The 15,927-nt window shown below is 37.7% G+C and overlaps 1 protein-coding gene and 1 long non-coding RNA gene across 4 annotated transcripts in view; one reads left to right on the top strand and one right to left on the bottom strand.

Annotated features, from left to right (window-relative positions):
- The window catches only part of ndst2b (N-deacetylase/N-sulfotransferase (heparan glucosaminyl) 2b), a 149,900-nt gene that overhangs the window by 10,099 nt on the left and 123,874 nt on the right, over positions 1 to 15,927 (bottom strand). The window contains exons 3-11 of one of the 3 annotated variants that reach the window (XM_073918679.1): positions 13,285 to 13,360; positions 11,954 to 13,040; positions 8,256 to 8,343; positions 8,000 to 8,154; positions 6,259 to 6,444; positions 4,214 to 4,342; positions 3,940 to 4,122; positions 1,922 to 2,018; positions 1,592 to 1,715 (exon numbers count right to left, since the gene is read on the bottom strand). In XM_073918679.1, the coding sequence (XP_073774780.1) occupies positions 1,592 to 1,715; positions 1,922 to 2,018; positions 3,940 to 4,122; positions 4,214 to 4,342; positions 6,259 to 6,444; positions 8,000 to 8,154; positions 8,256 to 8,343; positions 11,954 to 12,988 (1,997 nt within the window). In that variant the 5' untranslated portion in view covers positions 12,989 to 13,040; positions 13,285 to 13,360. Of the gene's footprint in view, positions 1 to 1,591; positions 1,716 to 1,921; positions 2,019 to 3,939; positions 4,123 to 4,213; positions 4,343 to 6,258; positions 7,039 to 7,471; positions 8,155 to 8,255; positions 8,344 to 11,953; positions 13,361 to 15,927 lie in introns of all 3 variants that reach the window. The other 2 variants (XM_073918680.1, XM_021480391.3) reach the window with 2 other exon arrangements.
- LOC141376848 (uncharacterized) overlaps positions 8,039 to 15,927 on the top strand; it is an 84,198-nt gene continuing 76,309 nt past the window's right edge. Inside the window, exon 1 of the long non-coding RNA XR_012388112.1 lies at positions 8,039 to 8,404. This is a non-coding gene — a long non-coding RNA (uncharacterized lncRNA). The remainder of the gene's footprint in view (positions 8,405 to 15,927) is intronic.

The raw sequence follows: 15,927 nt of genomic DNA, 5'->3' as shown, positions 1-15,927 counted from the left end.
ATGTTGTTTTGTGTAATAGTCAGTTCAATTTATTTATTTAAATGACATTTTTTATTAATTAAACATTTTTAGGTTTTCAGTGTTTTGTGAGATATTTTGTGTTTTCTGACCTAAAGTATCTTCGGATTAGCTTTTTCAAAGGTTACATAGGTCAAACTATACAAACTATGCAGCAAATTTTATGTTTAGGATATATGTAGAAACAAACACCTACTGTACAAGAAAAGGGTGAACACCATGTCTATCGGCGTAGATTGATTGATGCGATTATGCATTCACAATGGTATAATCCATTATAGGTGTGGTCAAATATATGTTTATATTATCTATGATTTTAATTAGTAACATTATTATTTAAGATGCAGATCAGAGTAAACTATTTCTCAGTATTAAAGGGCTGACCCCCCCATAAATATTGTTTTGATGTCATTCAGGGAAGATCAAGCATTAATTAGGAGGGTCAACCCAGGGTACAAATTACAGGGGGGTTTGGGGGGGATTGACCCCCCTAATTAACGCTTGATCCCCCTTGAAGGACATCAAAACAAGATGTATGAGGGGGTCAGCCCTTTAATAGTAAGATATAGCTTTTTCTGATCTGCATCTTAAATAATAATGTTACTAATTAAAATCATAGATAATATAAAGATATATTTGACCACACCTATAATGGATTATACCATTGTAAATGCATAATCGCGTCAATCAATCTACACTGATAGACATAGATGTCTCTTAATATTATATATCTTAAATATTAATAATTACAAATGTATAATATAAATATACATTTGACCCTCTTATAATGGTTCATACCATTGTGAATGCATAATTGCGCCAATCAATGTGTGGAAAAATATGATTCAACAGTTTAAACTGGCAGTTCTAGAGCACAGACAGACATCTTAAGTATTCACAAAACACGTTTCTTCTAAAATAGGTGTTTATATCTGCATGCAGCCTAAAAAAAAGAAAATGTAGACACATAATTTGTATAGTTTTACCTACAGTAACCTCTAACATAGTCACTAAATATCCATTAAAACACTGAAAACGTATACATTTTTATTATTAAATGAGATGTAGTTTAAATACATTCATAAATTTGATTCACTAAAGCATGTATTAGCAAACTACTGCTAAAAAAGTTGACCCCACTGATTGAAAATGTCTAACTCTCACCCTGGGTCAAACCTCCCCAAACACCGCTGTAATTCGCACCCTGCTTACCATGCCTACAATAAAGTCTAGCTCAAGGTGTAGTGTGGTCCATTCTGGTGAAACATAATTTGGGAAATTTTTGAAAACTAAAAGTTAATAAAAAGTCTATGAAAGTTTATAGTTACTGTTTGACCACTGTTTCATATTCCTTGCAATACAACTAATCTAATCAGTTTAAAACAAAACCACAATTCTTTTGAATTAGAGATTTAAATGCAAGTCTTTATAAAAAAAAATCATGCATTCAAAGGTAAAATGATGCCAATAGTTTGATGTATTAAGCCTGATCCAAAAATGAGTTCTTGAATTAAACTGGCATCTAAGTTAGAAAACAAACAAAATGAGGCCTGAATGCAGTTGCCATGGTTACCAGTCGATGCCGCGCTGGTAGTTTGGTCCGCTGAAGAACTGCACCTCCTCAAAAGTGATGGGGCTGGGGTAACTGCTGCTGATGGCAGGATGAAGAGAGAGAAACGAGTGCAGGGCTGTAGTTCCTATACAAAGAGCATGACCGCAGAATAAAGCACAGCATTCAGATGGTTTCATCAAATATTCATCTCATTTCCTGGAAACATTATGTTGTATGATTTAAATGCCAAATGAAGGGCTCTACATCATAAAGCATTAATTATTAAACAGCATTTGAGATCCTTACGGTTTAAATGGCTTAAAACAAATCGTAGTATTAATTTAGTGTTACCGGTCTTCTGTGGCCCAATCACTAGGAATTTGGGCAGTCTGTCGCAGGTCTTCTCTTTGGACCAGATGTCTTTGTGTCTCTTGTCGTGACATGGATTCTGTTCATCGGGGGAGTATTTGTTAGTATAATGCGAGCATAAATATGAGACAAATATGAATCACCTGTAATTAAAACTAAATTAAGTTCTGCTGTTCATTATCATAACATGAAAACATTGATTGCAATTTAGGTATTGTTTTCTGGCAGTTGTTAACTGGCCACTTTATTAGGTACACCTCACAAGTACTGGGTTAAACCCTATTATGCCTTGAGAACGGCCATAATTCTTTGTGGCATAGATTTAACAAGGTGCTGAAAACATTCCTCAGAGATTTTGGTCTATATTGACCTGATAGCATCACACAGTTGCTGCAGATTTGTCGACTGCACATCCATGATTTGAGTCTCCCGTTCCACCACATCCCAAAGGTCCTCTATTGGATTGAGAAATGGTGACTGTGGAAGCCATTTGAGTACAGTGAACTCTTTGAATGTTCAAGAAACCAGTCTGAGATTATTTGCACTTTACGACATGGTGTGTTATCCTGATGGAAGTAGACATCAGAAGATGGGTACACTGTGGTCATAAAGGGCTGGACATGGTCAGCAACAATACTCGGGTAGGTTGTGACATTGACACAAGGCTCAATTTGTACTAATGGGCCCAAAATGTGCCAAGAAAATATTCCATACACCATTACACCACCACCAGCCTGAACCGCTGATACGAGGCAGGATGGATCCTTGCTTTCATGTTATTGATGCCAAATTCTGACCCTACCATTCAAATGTCACAGCAAAAATCGAGACTCATTAGACCAGGCAAGGTTTTTCCAATCTTTTATTGTCCAATTTTGGTGAGTCTGTGTGAATTGTAGCCTCAGTTTCCTGTTCTTAGCTGACAGGAGGGGCACCAGGTATGGTCTTCTGCTGCTGTAGCTCATCTGCCTCAATGTTGGACATGTTGTGTGTTCAGAGAAGCTCTTTTGCATACCTCGGTTGTAACGAGGGGTTATTTGGGTTACTGTTGCTTTTCTATCAGCTGGTACCAGTCTGGCCATTTTCCTCTGACTTCTGGCATCAACAAGGCATTTGTGCCCACAAAACTGGTGCTCACTGGATATTTTCTCTTTTCTGATAATTCTCTGTAAACCCTAGAGATGGTTTTCCATGGAAATCCTAGTAGATCAGCAGTTTCTGAATTACTCATACCAGCCCGTCTGGCACCAACAACTATGCCACATTCAGTCATTCAAATCACCTTTGTTCTCCATTCTAATGCTCGGTTTGAACTGCAGCAAATCGTCTTGACCATGTCTACATGCCTTAATGCATTAAGTTGCTGCCATGTGATTGGCTGATTAGAAATTTGCGTTAACGAGCAGTTGGACAAGTGTACCTAATAAAGTGGCCGGTAAGTTTATGCATTCATTTAAAATAAAAGGTTTAATAGGCCCTTCTACAATATAAAACTACTAAATATGTTATTATTTTTAAGAATTCAACAATAATTATTTATAATGTATTAAAGTATAAGACTTTACTTTTATGTTAGTATTAGTACCAAATGTAGACAAAGGGGAGGGCTGACAAAAACTACACACACACATACTTATTGTAGTGATGAGTTGTGATTATTAACATATATAAAACAATGACTGATTAAACTAAATTTGAATACATTTTAAATAATGTCTATTATAATATGTATTATTTTCATGCTAACAAATAATAAATAATAGTGTTAAAGTATAGATTAAATATTGCAACAAGAAATACATTTTAATGGTTGACTAAATCACGCAAAACGGTATGATTAAAGACCATTTAACTGGACACATCCTAATTTTAAAAAATAAAATTCATCTTTCATAAAAACAAAATGCATCTTTGTCCCATATTTATGAGTACATTTGCGAGATTCACCCTATAACAAAAGCTCCAGCAATAATAAATCACAAAAATGTACTTGCACAAACCTGCCACAAGGGGTCTCTCTCATCAGGGAAAATCTGGAAGTATTTGTGAGCGAGTCTGACAGGAGGAAGCGTCTGCAGGCGCAGGTGAGTCCAGCACTGCACAAACCTCACCAGAGACTCGAAGGTGTACAGACCCAGCCGGTCATTGCCATAGTTAGACAGGTGAGTCATGAATATACTAACCTACTCAAAAACAGACATTTGTCATATTGCAGAATTAGTGTAGGCGTCGACTGCATTTGAGTTAGGAGTTTTCTGTGGGTGTGAGACTAACCGGATTGAGCAGCACTGTGAGAAACAGCTCCCCTCCACGAATGCTTTTGTCCAGCTCCTGAGGGCCACCAGGATAATCCTTATAGAAGATGGTGTGTGTGAAAAGCCCACAGGTCTGCCGGGGGAGAACCTGATGTACAAAAACACAAACAACATATTGGTCAGAAATCTTAACAGTTTTGGTAACTTGAAAGAGAACTTGATTCTACAGCATTTGAGTAGTTCATGCTAATTTATGATTATGTTCATTACTTAATATGTTCATGTTCACAATCGTTACCCTCATTTAAGGCAAAACATAACAGGCAAAACTGTTGTTTTTCCCTGGTCATTTTTACTGGCCATTTTACATTCAGAATATCAAATTAATGGAAAGAAAAGATACAAAAATAATTAAATAATTTCAGCTTTCATTAAACCGATTAGTTACTAATAATTAGTTACATATACTAGATAATGCATTATTTAAAGATTTCATCAAATCTGTAATAAAAAAAACCAACTGTCTTAATGTGGTGTAATTAATTTGTTATAAAGTATAGAGATCTGTACTAATTTTAACATATTCATGTTGTATTATGCTTTTAAAAAATTTGGTAACACTTTCTAACTGCACACTATGAATCATCTATTAAGCATTGATATAATAGTTAATTCCTTATCTGTTAAGTATTAACCCAACATTAATAGATGTTAGTAAGCAGTTTATAAATACAGCTACAAACACTTTATAATGTGCTTAATAATGGTATTTTCATACTTTGTTAATGATTAAAGTATTGCATTATTTACAAACTACTTATTTAAGAATAGTTGGTGTTATTTTAAGATAAATAAGAATAAGTAAAGTGTGGACAATGTATGTTTTATAAATCCCCAATGAATAACAATTAAAGGCTCAGTTATATTGTAGACAGGAAAAAGGGGGAAATAAATGACTATTAATTTCTATTTATTTAAAGAAAGACAAATGAAACTGAATCAAATGAAAATAAATCTTTGCAATCTTATGTAAAATAAAATTAATTTGCAGTTAAACCATCGCTAAATAACCTTGAAATTATGTTTCATAATATATTGTAAATTATTATATTGTCGTTGTTTTATCCAATTTTATTTAATTGTATTTTGACACTCCTGCTATTCATCAATGTTTAAAGTTTACAGCAATCTTATTTTTATTTTAGATAAGATTGCAAACATTTATTGTTCATTTGATACTGAGCCTTTAATTGTCATTTATAAGTGAGTATAAACCATAAATAGTCCTCACTTCGATTATTTCAAAAAACTGCATGAAGTTGAGTTAATAAAGCATTTATTAACATACATAGTATATGCCTGAATAATAAAATATATAAATGTTGATTTGAATAGTTTATTAATTGTTTACTAACTCATTCTGAATGATTCTAAAAGCCCTTAACTACTCTTATTTACAAATGGTTTGTAAAAATTGCAATACTGAATTTAGTAATAAACAATTAATCAGTAATAAAGTATGAAATTACAATTATTACAGTAATTATATAATCATATAGTAATTATAAGTAACATTATAAATGTGCTTATAAGTAAAAAATACAGCGTTGTATTTGTAAAGTGCTTACTAACGTCTATTAATGTAAGTTAATGCTTAACAGATAATGAATTAACTATTTTTAATATGCAAAAATAAATAATTTAATAAAAATATTAAAATGTCTTTGCTTTGCATTCAGACAACCTAACATCATGTTTTAATAACAGGGATCGAAACCCAAAAGTGTAAATTTGCTCACTATTTAGTCACCCTCAAGTGGTTCCACACCAGAGATTTTGTCTTCTGTTGAACACAAAAAAGATCATTTGAAAAATGTCAGAAACCCGTAACAATTGACTACCATAGTAGGAAGACAATGATTGCAGGTTTTCGTCATTCATCTAAATATCTTCTCGTGTGTTCAACAGAAGTAAGAAACTCAAACACATTTGTGAATAATGAGTAAATGATGACAGAACTTTCAGTTTTGGGTAAACTGTCCTTTTAAGGTTAGGCAAACCTACCTGTATGCCATTGTGTATGAAGCCCCGGCGGTAGCGGGCAGGCCTGAGATGAGGATATTCCTCTGTGCTCGTCACCTTGATGCCCCAAACACTCTTCCAGGCCTCATAAAGCTGACTGTGCACAGGATACACACCTGAGTGATGTGGGGCTACAGCGTAACCCATGTCTGTGGGAATCCCATGCTCCTGAAACACACAACTTGCAATTATTCTATAAGCAGGATAAATCCAATCCTTGTGTGGCATGTATAAACTAGAGGTGTAAATGTCTAAGTATCTGTGGCCTTTTGAGATGCAGGTAAACAATTTTTAGTAAATAACATTTTAATTAATCGATTCTTAAATTCCAAGATAGATGCTTTACTCTGTGTTGTCATCTTTCAAAAACTCACTGCAGTAGAAACTGCTATAATGTACTGTATCCTACATCTGGAGATGCTTCATGCAGCATATATTAGCTTAGTCGCTTCGCTATGTAATGCAGCTGTTCATGTCTTAAAGGAGATCTTGGAAAATGCTATTGTTAGCTTGATAGCAATGAAAATGATTTCTGAATGCATGCAAGCGCAATAGATATCATCACTACAATAACATTACTTAGGGCAGGTGTGCTCAACCCTGTTCCTGTATATTTCAGGTGCATCCCATATTAAACACACCTGCCTGTAATTATCAAGTGCTGTTCAGGTCCTGATTAATTGGTACAGGTGTGTTTGATCAGGGTTGGAGCTGAACTCTGTTGGAGGGTAGATCTCTATGAACAGGGTTGAGCACCCCTGGCTTAGGGTGTACTCACACTAGGCTATCCGAACTGTGCCCAGTTTGTTGACAAGTGTGAATGCTCCGAATCGCACCCAGGCTCGTTTTGTATGACAGGCCCCGGCCCGGTTGGAAGCTTTCACCTTCAGCAAACCTCCTTTTTCCTGCAGGACGATTACTTTCAAGAATATTTTCAAGCGTCAAAAGTGGTGGATGTGTTCAGTAATATATTTGACTGTGTCATTGCATCCCAAATGACTTAAAATAATACAAAACAATATAACTACTAAAGCAATCTCCACTGTACTGAGCCAGAACTTCTGTGAACAGTTGCATCATCGATGATGTAAGCATGCTCAGGGGCGGAAAGTAAAATTGCAGTGTAGGCCGAGGGGGAGAGGGGACAATCACACCCAAGCATGGTTTAGGGTAACTGTGCCTAGTGTGAGTACACCCTTGGGTTGTTGATGTTTTTCTGCCTTTCTCTTTTTGACAGACAGGTAGAACAGTCTATCATAGTGTTCGAACCGAACATTTTGATTGAACAAACTTTTCTTGGTCTTACATCTTCCACAGATTATTAAAATCCATATAAATACATTTGAACCTTAACTTAATAATTGCTATCAGGATGTGAAGAGACTCACAACCAGCATAACAAAAATAGTTTCTAAAGACAATCACCTATTGCAACTTTGAGTAAAAATAAATAGTTAAAAGCACCAGTATGTTTGATCCATGCATCAGTATTACTTTGTTCTGTGTTTGTTTTTAGTAATACAAAAAAAGAATAAAGCAACTGTTCTGCATCTTAAATGATTGCTTGTAAGTTTTGTATTTTTTTAAATGACTAATTTAACTAAATACACCTCTCTGAGTAGTGTTTGTATTTGAATCAAATATATTTGATAAGCAAGAAGTTGTAACTAAATATTCTTGATGCATTTGTGCAGCAGGGACAGTGATCTTGATCAGGGCAAACCTGTGCAAACTGTCTATTAAGTCTCATTTGTTCTGCCAGCACGCTGACGTTGTGGAAGAGATGAGGCTGCATGTGACTCCACATGTGCGGAAACCACCAAAACTCCTGCCGGTGACGTAGCAGCGTGTCGTCACCCTCGTCTTCTTCATCTGTACCTGTAGAGAAGAAACATAAATGAGAAAAAAACAACCAACAATGAGCAGAGATGATGGGCGCTTTTATTTGTGTTACTCAAGCAACGTTAGCTCCATCATACCTGTATGAAAAAACTTGCCAGAGAATCCCAAGTTGAAGGTGAAATTGGGAACCAGAGAACGAAGTTTATTCTGTGTGTGAAGCAGAGCCTTTGAGGAAGATGAAGAAGGAAAAAGACTGTGAACATTTCAGCTTAGGCTACAGCTAAGGGTGAGTGAAATTTAAAGTTAAAACACAGCGAGTAACAGTGATATCTTGCTAAACAGATATTTTGTAATGTGCCCAGCATTGCAGTACAAAATAGCTCTTTTGGGATTATCTTGAATATTGTTGTTTCATGTGTCAGGAGTAAGCACAAAGGTTTCGTTTCTTTTGATTGAGTCTTCTTGTAAAAATCTCTCTATAGGCTTTCATTGACAACCTACTGTAGAAAGTCAGAGAATGTCTTGTATAGAGCTAGGCGATATGGCAAAACTGCAGTCTCGATAATTATTTTCCATATCGAACTATAATGATATATCTCGATAAAAGTTGTTAATGCTTCAAGATTTTAAAGAGTACCCCAACAATGACTGAAGCCACAAAAATTGGGGCGTCCATTAAAGGGTATAACTTATTTTCAGCAGACAAAATTTTCGGTGGCTGAAAATTCGGTACATCTATAATATCAACACACTTCTAGATTGCCATTGTTACACATTTAGACATGTGATTGGCTCTTAGATCAATATAGATTTTAAAAAGTCCAGAGCTTATCATTGTTATTGACATCAATTTTATCACGATTCGATATAATATCGTTTATCGGCTCAGTCTTAGTCTTGTTTTTTTACACACAAAATGCACACAAAATGGCAATAAAAGTAGAAATAATAGATCAAATTTGTTCATACTGCCCCTTTTAAGTAGAGGAATGCATACACATTTTTAAACAGCATAACGTTGAATTCAGGTTCATCCTCTTCACCTTGCCCTCATTTATTCCACATCCCTCACATTTTTTCAAGTGCAAATAACAAAGCAGTAACCACAGTCGCACAGATATTAACTACAGTGTAAAAGTTGATGTTTCTACTACTGAAAAACAAAGGTTTCATTTCTTTTCATTTATTTTCATTTTCTTTTAAGTCCTTCACGTAAAAATCTATCGATATGCTTTCATTGACAACATACTGTAGAAAGTCAGAGAATGACTCGTATAGGGCTAGGCAATATGGCTAAACTGCAATCTCGATAATTATTTTCCATATTCAATGATAACAATATAAATTTCGATATAAGTTGTTAATGTCTCCAGATTTAAAAGAGTATCCCAACAATGACTGAAGCCACAAAAATTAGAGGGTCCTAATGGCATAACATATTTTCGGTGGCCAAAATTCGGTACATCTCAAAAGTCAACACACTTTTAGATTCCCATTGTTACACATTTCTGCTGTGTGATCTGCTCTTACATCAATATAGATTTTAAAAAGTCTATAGGGTATCATTGTTACTGACATCAACTTTATCACGATTCAATATATCATTTATCGGCCAGCCCTAGTCTTGTATTTTAAGTTTTGCTAGACGCTGTACACGAATTGGCAATTAAAGCAGAAATAATACATAAAATGTGTTCATACTGCCCCTTTAAGGTAGAGAATGCAATGCATACACATTTATAAACAGCAAAACTTTGAATTCAGATTCATCCTCTTCACCTAGCCCTCATTTTTATTCCACATTGCTCAATCACACAACAAAGCAGTCATGACAACCAGCACAGATATTCACAACAGTATAAAAGTTGATGTTTCTACTACTGAAAAACAAAGGTTTCATTTCTTTTGATTTTCTTTTAAAAAAAAAGAGTCCTTCACGGTAAAATCTATCTATAGGCTTTCATTGACAACCTACTTTAGAAAGTCAGAGAATGTCTCGGGCTAGGCAATATGACAAAACTACAGTCTCAATAAATATTTTCCATATTAATCAATAAAGATATATAGTTCAATATAAGTTGTTAATGCTTCCAGATTTAAAAGAGTATCCCAACAATTACTGAAGCCACAAAAATTAGAGGGTCCATTAAAAGGCATAAGATATTTTCAGCTGACAAAATTTTCGGTGGCCAAATATTTGGTACCTCTCTAATATCAACACACTTCTATATTCCCATTGTTGCACATTTCTGCTGTGTGATCTGCTTTCAGATCAATAAATAGTGCAAAGCATATCATTGTATTGACATCAATTTTAACCCGATTCGTTATAATATCATCTCGTATTTAAAGTTTTGCTAGGCGCTGTACACAAATTGGCAATAAAAGCACAAATAATACATCAAATTTGTTCATACTGCCCCTTTAAAGTAGAGAACACACAATTATGAACAGCAAAATTTTGAATTCAGGTTCATCCTCTTCACTTTGCCCTTATTTATTCCAAATTGCTCATATTTTTGAAGTGCAGATAACAAAGCAGTCAGGACAGCCGCACGGATATTTACTACAGTATAAAAGTTGATGTTTCTACTACTGAAAATTCTATGCCAGCAGTCCAAGTATATTATCTTGATATCGTACAGATGTAGGTTGGAGTAGAGGTGGATAAAAGAGAAAAAAAGCGGCAAGAAATATGAAGGGAGAAAAGAAATAATAAGGGCAGAACAAGAAAAATGAAAAATCATAACTCTGACCAGGGGGAAAAGGCAATGGAAAGAAAGAGAAATGAAAGAGAAATTGTGGAAACTGAAAACCTCAGGCATGGCTTTGCTTTTGGTGTGGTGGGCCACACAGAACCCCCTATGAGAACTTATCTGCTCAAATTAAAAAGTGAGCCAGTCTAATTAGCCCCATGCTAGCCTTCAGCAAGAGCCTTCTTTCACTCTGAGGAGATGAGAGAGAGAGAGATGGTGAGAAAGAAAAAGAATGGCATGCTCTACTGCATTACAAACAAGCTCTCCCTCTCGCACTATAATCACGGCTCGAGACAAACAACGGCAGAGAGAATACATCTCCCTGATCCGCATTAAGCGTGCTAATTCATTAGCTTCATTTCAGTCATGCAAGAGCTCTGGGAGTGTGATGCCGGTCAGAGAGAAGCTCTGAGCTTGGATTACTCAAACAAATGATGGAAGATGAACTGGCTCAGGCGTGATTGACTTGATGATTTCAACAGTTTTTTCATGAATATGATGGTTGCCAAATTTTTATAGTTTATGTTTATACTAGGGTGGCGTGGTGGCGTGGTGGCGCAGTGGGTAGCACTTTCGCTTTACAGCAATGAGGTCGCTGGTTCAAGCCTCGGCGTGGTCAGTTGGCGTTTCTGTGTGGAGTTTGCATGTTCTCCAAGTGTTTGCATGTGTTTCCTCCAGGTGCTCCGGTTTCCCCACAGCCCAAAGACATGCGCTATAGGTGAATTGGGTAAGCTAAATTGCCAGTGATGGGTTGCAGCTGGAAGGGCAACCGCTGCATAAAAGGTGCTGGATAAGTTGGCAGTTCATTCGACCGTGGTGACCCATGATTAATAAAGGGACTAAGCCGAAAAGAAAATTAATGAACGAATTAGAAGGGGTTATTATTATTTGGGACAACTTGATTGTTTTATGTTCAATCCACTTAATTTTGTAAAAACAACTGAGCTAACATTCTATTTGTGTTGTAACAACATGAAGGAATTGTGTGGAACCCATCATTTTTACAGAAATGAAATCATTAATCATAATAAAACAATATTGACAGACTATTGTATCTAATTCTTATGTAAGGCTCTTACCTCAACATCCGCCACTTTCATCCGCGTCCCCTCCTTCCCAACAAAGATGTCATCTACGTCCACCAGCAAAAATCTGTCCAACGAGAGGCTGAGCCGCCTTCCAGTTAAATATCCCACAGCATCCACAAAGAGCAGTTTGTGCAGCCAAAAAGACAAGCTACCACCAAAGAACACCCGCTGGATCCCATCGTGAAGACCTAAATCCTGCACAACCGTAGCCAGCAGTGCTCTCTGTTGGTGTGAGTGTGTTGGGAGCTGATTGGCTTCTGCAGGCTTAGGGCTCGCTAGCAGCACAGGCTCATACGTGCTGTGGTTGGAGAGGAAGGTGGTCCAGTTATCTGCAGGTAGAGGGCCCGGCTCCAGCTCATTAGGTTTGGTGATGTAGAGCAGCGGTGCGGCAGGGCTGACTCGGTAATCCCAAAGTGGCAAGTTTGAACGCAAGAACAGGGGGAAGCCTCGGAGCTGAGCACTGGATGGAGAGTTTTCATTCGCCCTATAAAAGCCAATGATTCCCACTCCATAGTCTTGGCAGTATTTATCCAGCAACTGGCGGTTCCACGAGTCCAAGTTGACATACTTGAGCAGGTTCTCATAGATGATGAGTGAGTATCGGCCACGGCCTCGCCAAGCCAGAGGTGGCATGTCTCCTTTACCCGGTGCAATTTCAGTGCGATAATGAAATCGGCTTGACTCTAAAATGGCAACAATTTCTTGTCCGAGTTGTGAGTAGATGCTTTCCACAAAGAGTAAGACCACAGGCTCTGTCCGAGAGGTGTCCACCGTTTTTGCTGAGTGTCGGCGGTGGCTGATCTGTGATGGCAGGAACAGTGGAGTCCTTTGCCCACCACCAATGACTGATGAAGCTACACAGTCTCCTAGGGGCAGCGGCAGAGGGGCTTCCTTGATCTTGTGTCCAGCACTGACATGATAAGCCAGGTAGGCCATAGAAAGCAGACAGAAGAGGATGAGTGCAAGGATCAGGCGATGGAGACCTTGGTGCCTGATGACTCGCGCCAACTTTCTTACTCCAGCCATAGCTGTCTTGGCAAAGCAGGTGGTAGGGACAGAGAGAGGGTGGCGCCTCACTCTGGAAGGGAGGTAGAAATAAAAGAGAGCAGGGATTAGATGGGAATGGAGTTGCCCTGCCAGGAAACGATCACTGAATCTAGGTCACCATGGCCCCCATAGCCTGCGACGAAATCGTCGCCCCAGTGTCTCTCTTTTTGTATCACACTCCTCCCGTCCATACAACGACCCTATGCACAAGCAGCCGGAGGCATCATGTGTAATTCATTTGTTTGTTCATTAGTGTTTTTGCTTCTGATAAACACCTTTTGGCACTTCATGCATCTGCTTGAATAAACAAGGCGTGAGTGAGACGTCATCCAGCAGAACCTCCTCTTCATCCTGAAAGAAACAAAAAATTAAAGAATCAGAATCAGAACTAACTTGTATACATTATGGGTAGAACACACTACATAAATCTTGCCCAGATTTGTTGACCTTATTGACACATTCAGAGCCATTTTTTGACAGTTGCAGGTGAATGATGGGCATAGACTCCATCACAACCTGATCAACCTTAAAGTCTGGCATTTGTGATCCAGAGCTGATAATTATGTGTAAAACTGGGTTGCCTTCTGTAACCATTACAAAATGTTTTAATTTTCAATATACTAGCCTGTATGGAACATTTTATCCAAAAATAAAAATGATTTTATCATTTAATCACCCTCATGCTGATCTAAAACTTGAGAAAAAAATTCTACTATGGACAAAAATAGAAGTATTTATTATTTAAATGTATTGTTGATATTAGTTCCCATGGATTTGCAACGAATGAGAACTTTTCAAAAAAACAAAACAAAAGTATTGTGATAGTCTAGTCCAGGGGTGGCCAAAGATGGCCCATACTAACCTTTGATTTGGCCCACCATCCCATTTGAGGAGAGAGGAAGAATGATGGGATAGGGTTGGGGCAAACATCTTTGATAATTTAAAGCAAGGTTCTGTATTGATTTAAAAATATTAGGAAATTACTCATGGAAAATTAATGTAATACATTTATTCATTAATTTTCTTGTTGGCTTAGTCCCTTTATTAATCTGGGGTCGCCACAGCGGAATAAACCGCCAACTTATCCAGCACTTTTTTACGCAGCGGATGCCCTTCCATCCGCAACTAATCTCTGGGAAACATCCACTCACACTCATACACTAAGGACAATTTAGCCTACCCAATTCACCTGTACTGCATGTCTTTGGACTGAGGGGGCAACCGGTGGAGCACGCAAACACAGGAAGAACATGCAAACTCCACACAGAAACGCCAACTGACCCAGCTGAGGCTTGAACCAGCAACCTTCTTGCTGTAAGGCGACAGCACTACCTACTGTGCCACTGCGTCGCCATTAATGTAAAACAATTTGGTTTCTTTACGATTGACCCACAGCCCTTAATCAGGTTTGGTTTTTGGGCCCTCATAAGAAAAGGTTTGGGCACTCCTGGTCTAGTCTCTAGTAATCTCTAGTAAAGGAGGTCGAGCCTTCTCATTTATGGCTCCTAAACTCTGCAATAGCCTTCCTGATAATATCCATGGTGGCATAGCTTGAGATCTGTAGAGCTATGCATCGATGGATTTGCTTCAGGTTTAGCTTCCAGCCTCCGCCTCTGAGACTGCAGCTCTGCACAAGACGTTTGGCCAGCGGAGTAATGGTAATGATTGAGCCCAACTATGTCTGGTTTCTCTCGAGTTTTTTTTTTTTTTCTTCTTCACTTTCACCAATTGGTAAAGTTTTTTTTCCTCGCCGCTGTAGCCACTGGCTTGCATGGTTCGGGATCTGTAGAGCTGCGCATCGATGGATTTGCTCTTCAGTGTTTGGACTCTCAGTAGTGATTATTAAACCACACTGAACTGAGCTAAACTGAACTGAACTTAAACACTGAAAATTGAACTGACACTGTTTCTATTTACTATGATCTTTTATGTGAAGCTGCTTTGACACAATCTATATTGTAAAAGCGCTATACAAATAAGGGTGAATTGAATTGAATAGTAATCGCTAAGTAATTCAAAATGCCTAGTCCTAGTTAAAAAAATGAACATAATAAAATAGAGACAATAAACCCTTAAAATAAACCCCCCCTTCTTACTCCCAGGGCCATTTATATTGAAGTTGATATATTTTAGCTGCACTATGTTGGTGTTTCGTAACATCTCATTTTTACGAGGTGGATTGTTAGCCCAATGCTCAACCCCCAACCTGGAGGACCAGGACATAAACACATACATTACGGACAATTTAGTTTACCCAAATCACCCTTAACTTTGGACTGTGGTGGAAACCGGAGCACCAGATGGAACCCCATGCCAACACGGGGAGAACATACAAACTCCACACAGAAATGCCAACTGACCCAGCCAGGGCTCGAAACAGTGACCTTCTTACTGTGAGGCAACAGTGCCACTCTGCCACCATGTCGCCCATAAAAACTAGAGTGAACTTCACTGAATAAAAGAGCACTATGTAATGAGTTTAAACCATGCATGACCTTACACGCTGCTGGATTATTAGGCAATGAGTGTTCAAGATGTTTATGTAAATAAATAAACTTATTGTTGACAATACTTTCTTTAGGTAAACTAATCCTTAAAAAGATATTAAGAGAAAGCCATGTTCACTATGTGGACTCTGGAAAAACTCTAGGTACAGTACATGCTCAGATTCAGCAGCGTAAACAGGAAATCCACCCAGTACACCAACACTCACACATCGAGTCACTAAACAAACGTGGGAATTTTAGAATAGAGTCATGCTGATATCTTAACTCCATCGTAAAATTCTGAAACTTCAAGTTGAAGAGCCTCTTCTCATCCCAGGGGCTGCCATAGACAAGAAGAGGCCATACAGTAACTCCACAGAGAGAGTAATGTAGACAAGCCATCTGCTGATTTTTCCATTAGATGACACTCGT

This window comes from Danio rerio, chromosome 12, assembly GCF_049306965.1.
Source record: "Danio rerio strain Tuebingen ecotype United States chromosome 12, GRCz12tu, whole genome shotgun sequence".
NCBI lineage: Eukaryota > Metazoa > Chordata > Actinopteri > Cypriniformes > Danionidae > Danio > Danio rerio.
The sequence above is the reverse complement of the archived record's forward strand: the minus strand, read 5'-3'. Positions and strand labels throughout refer to the sequence as shown.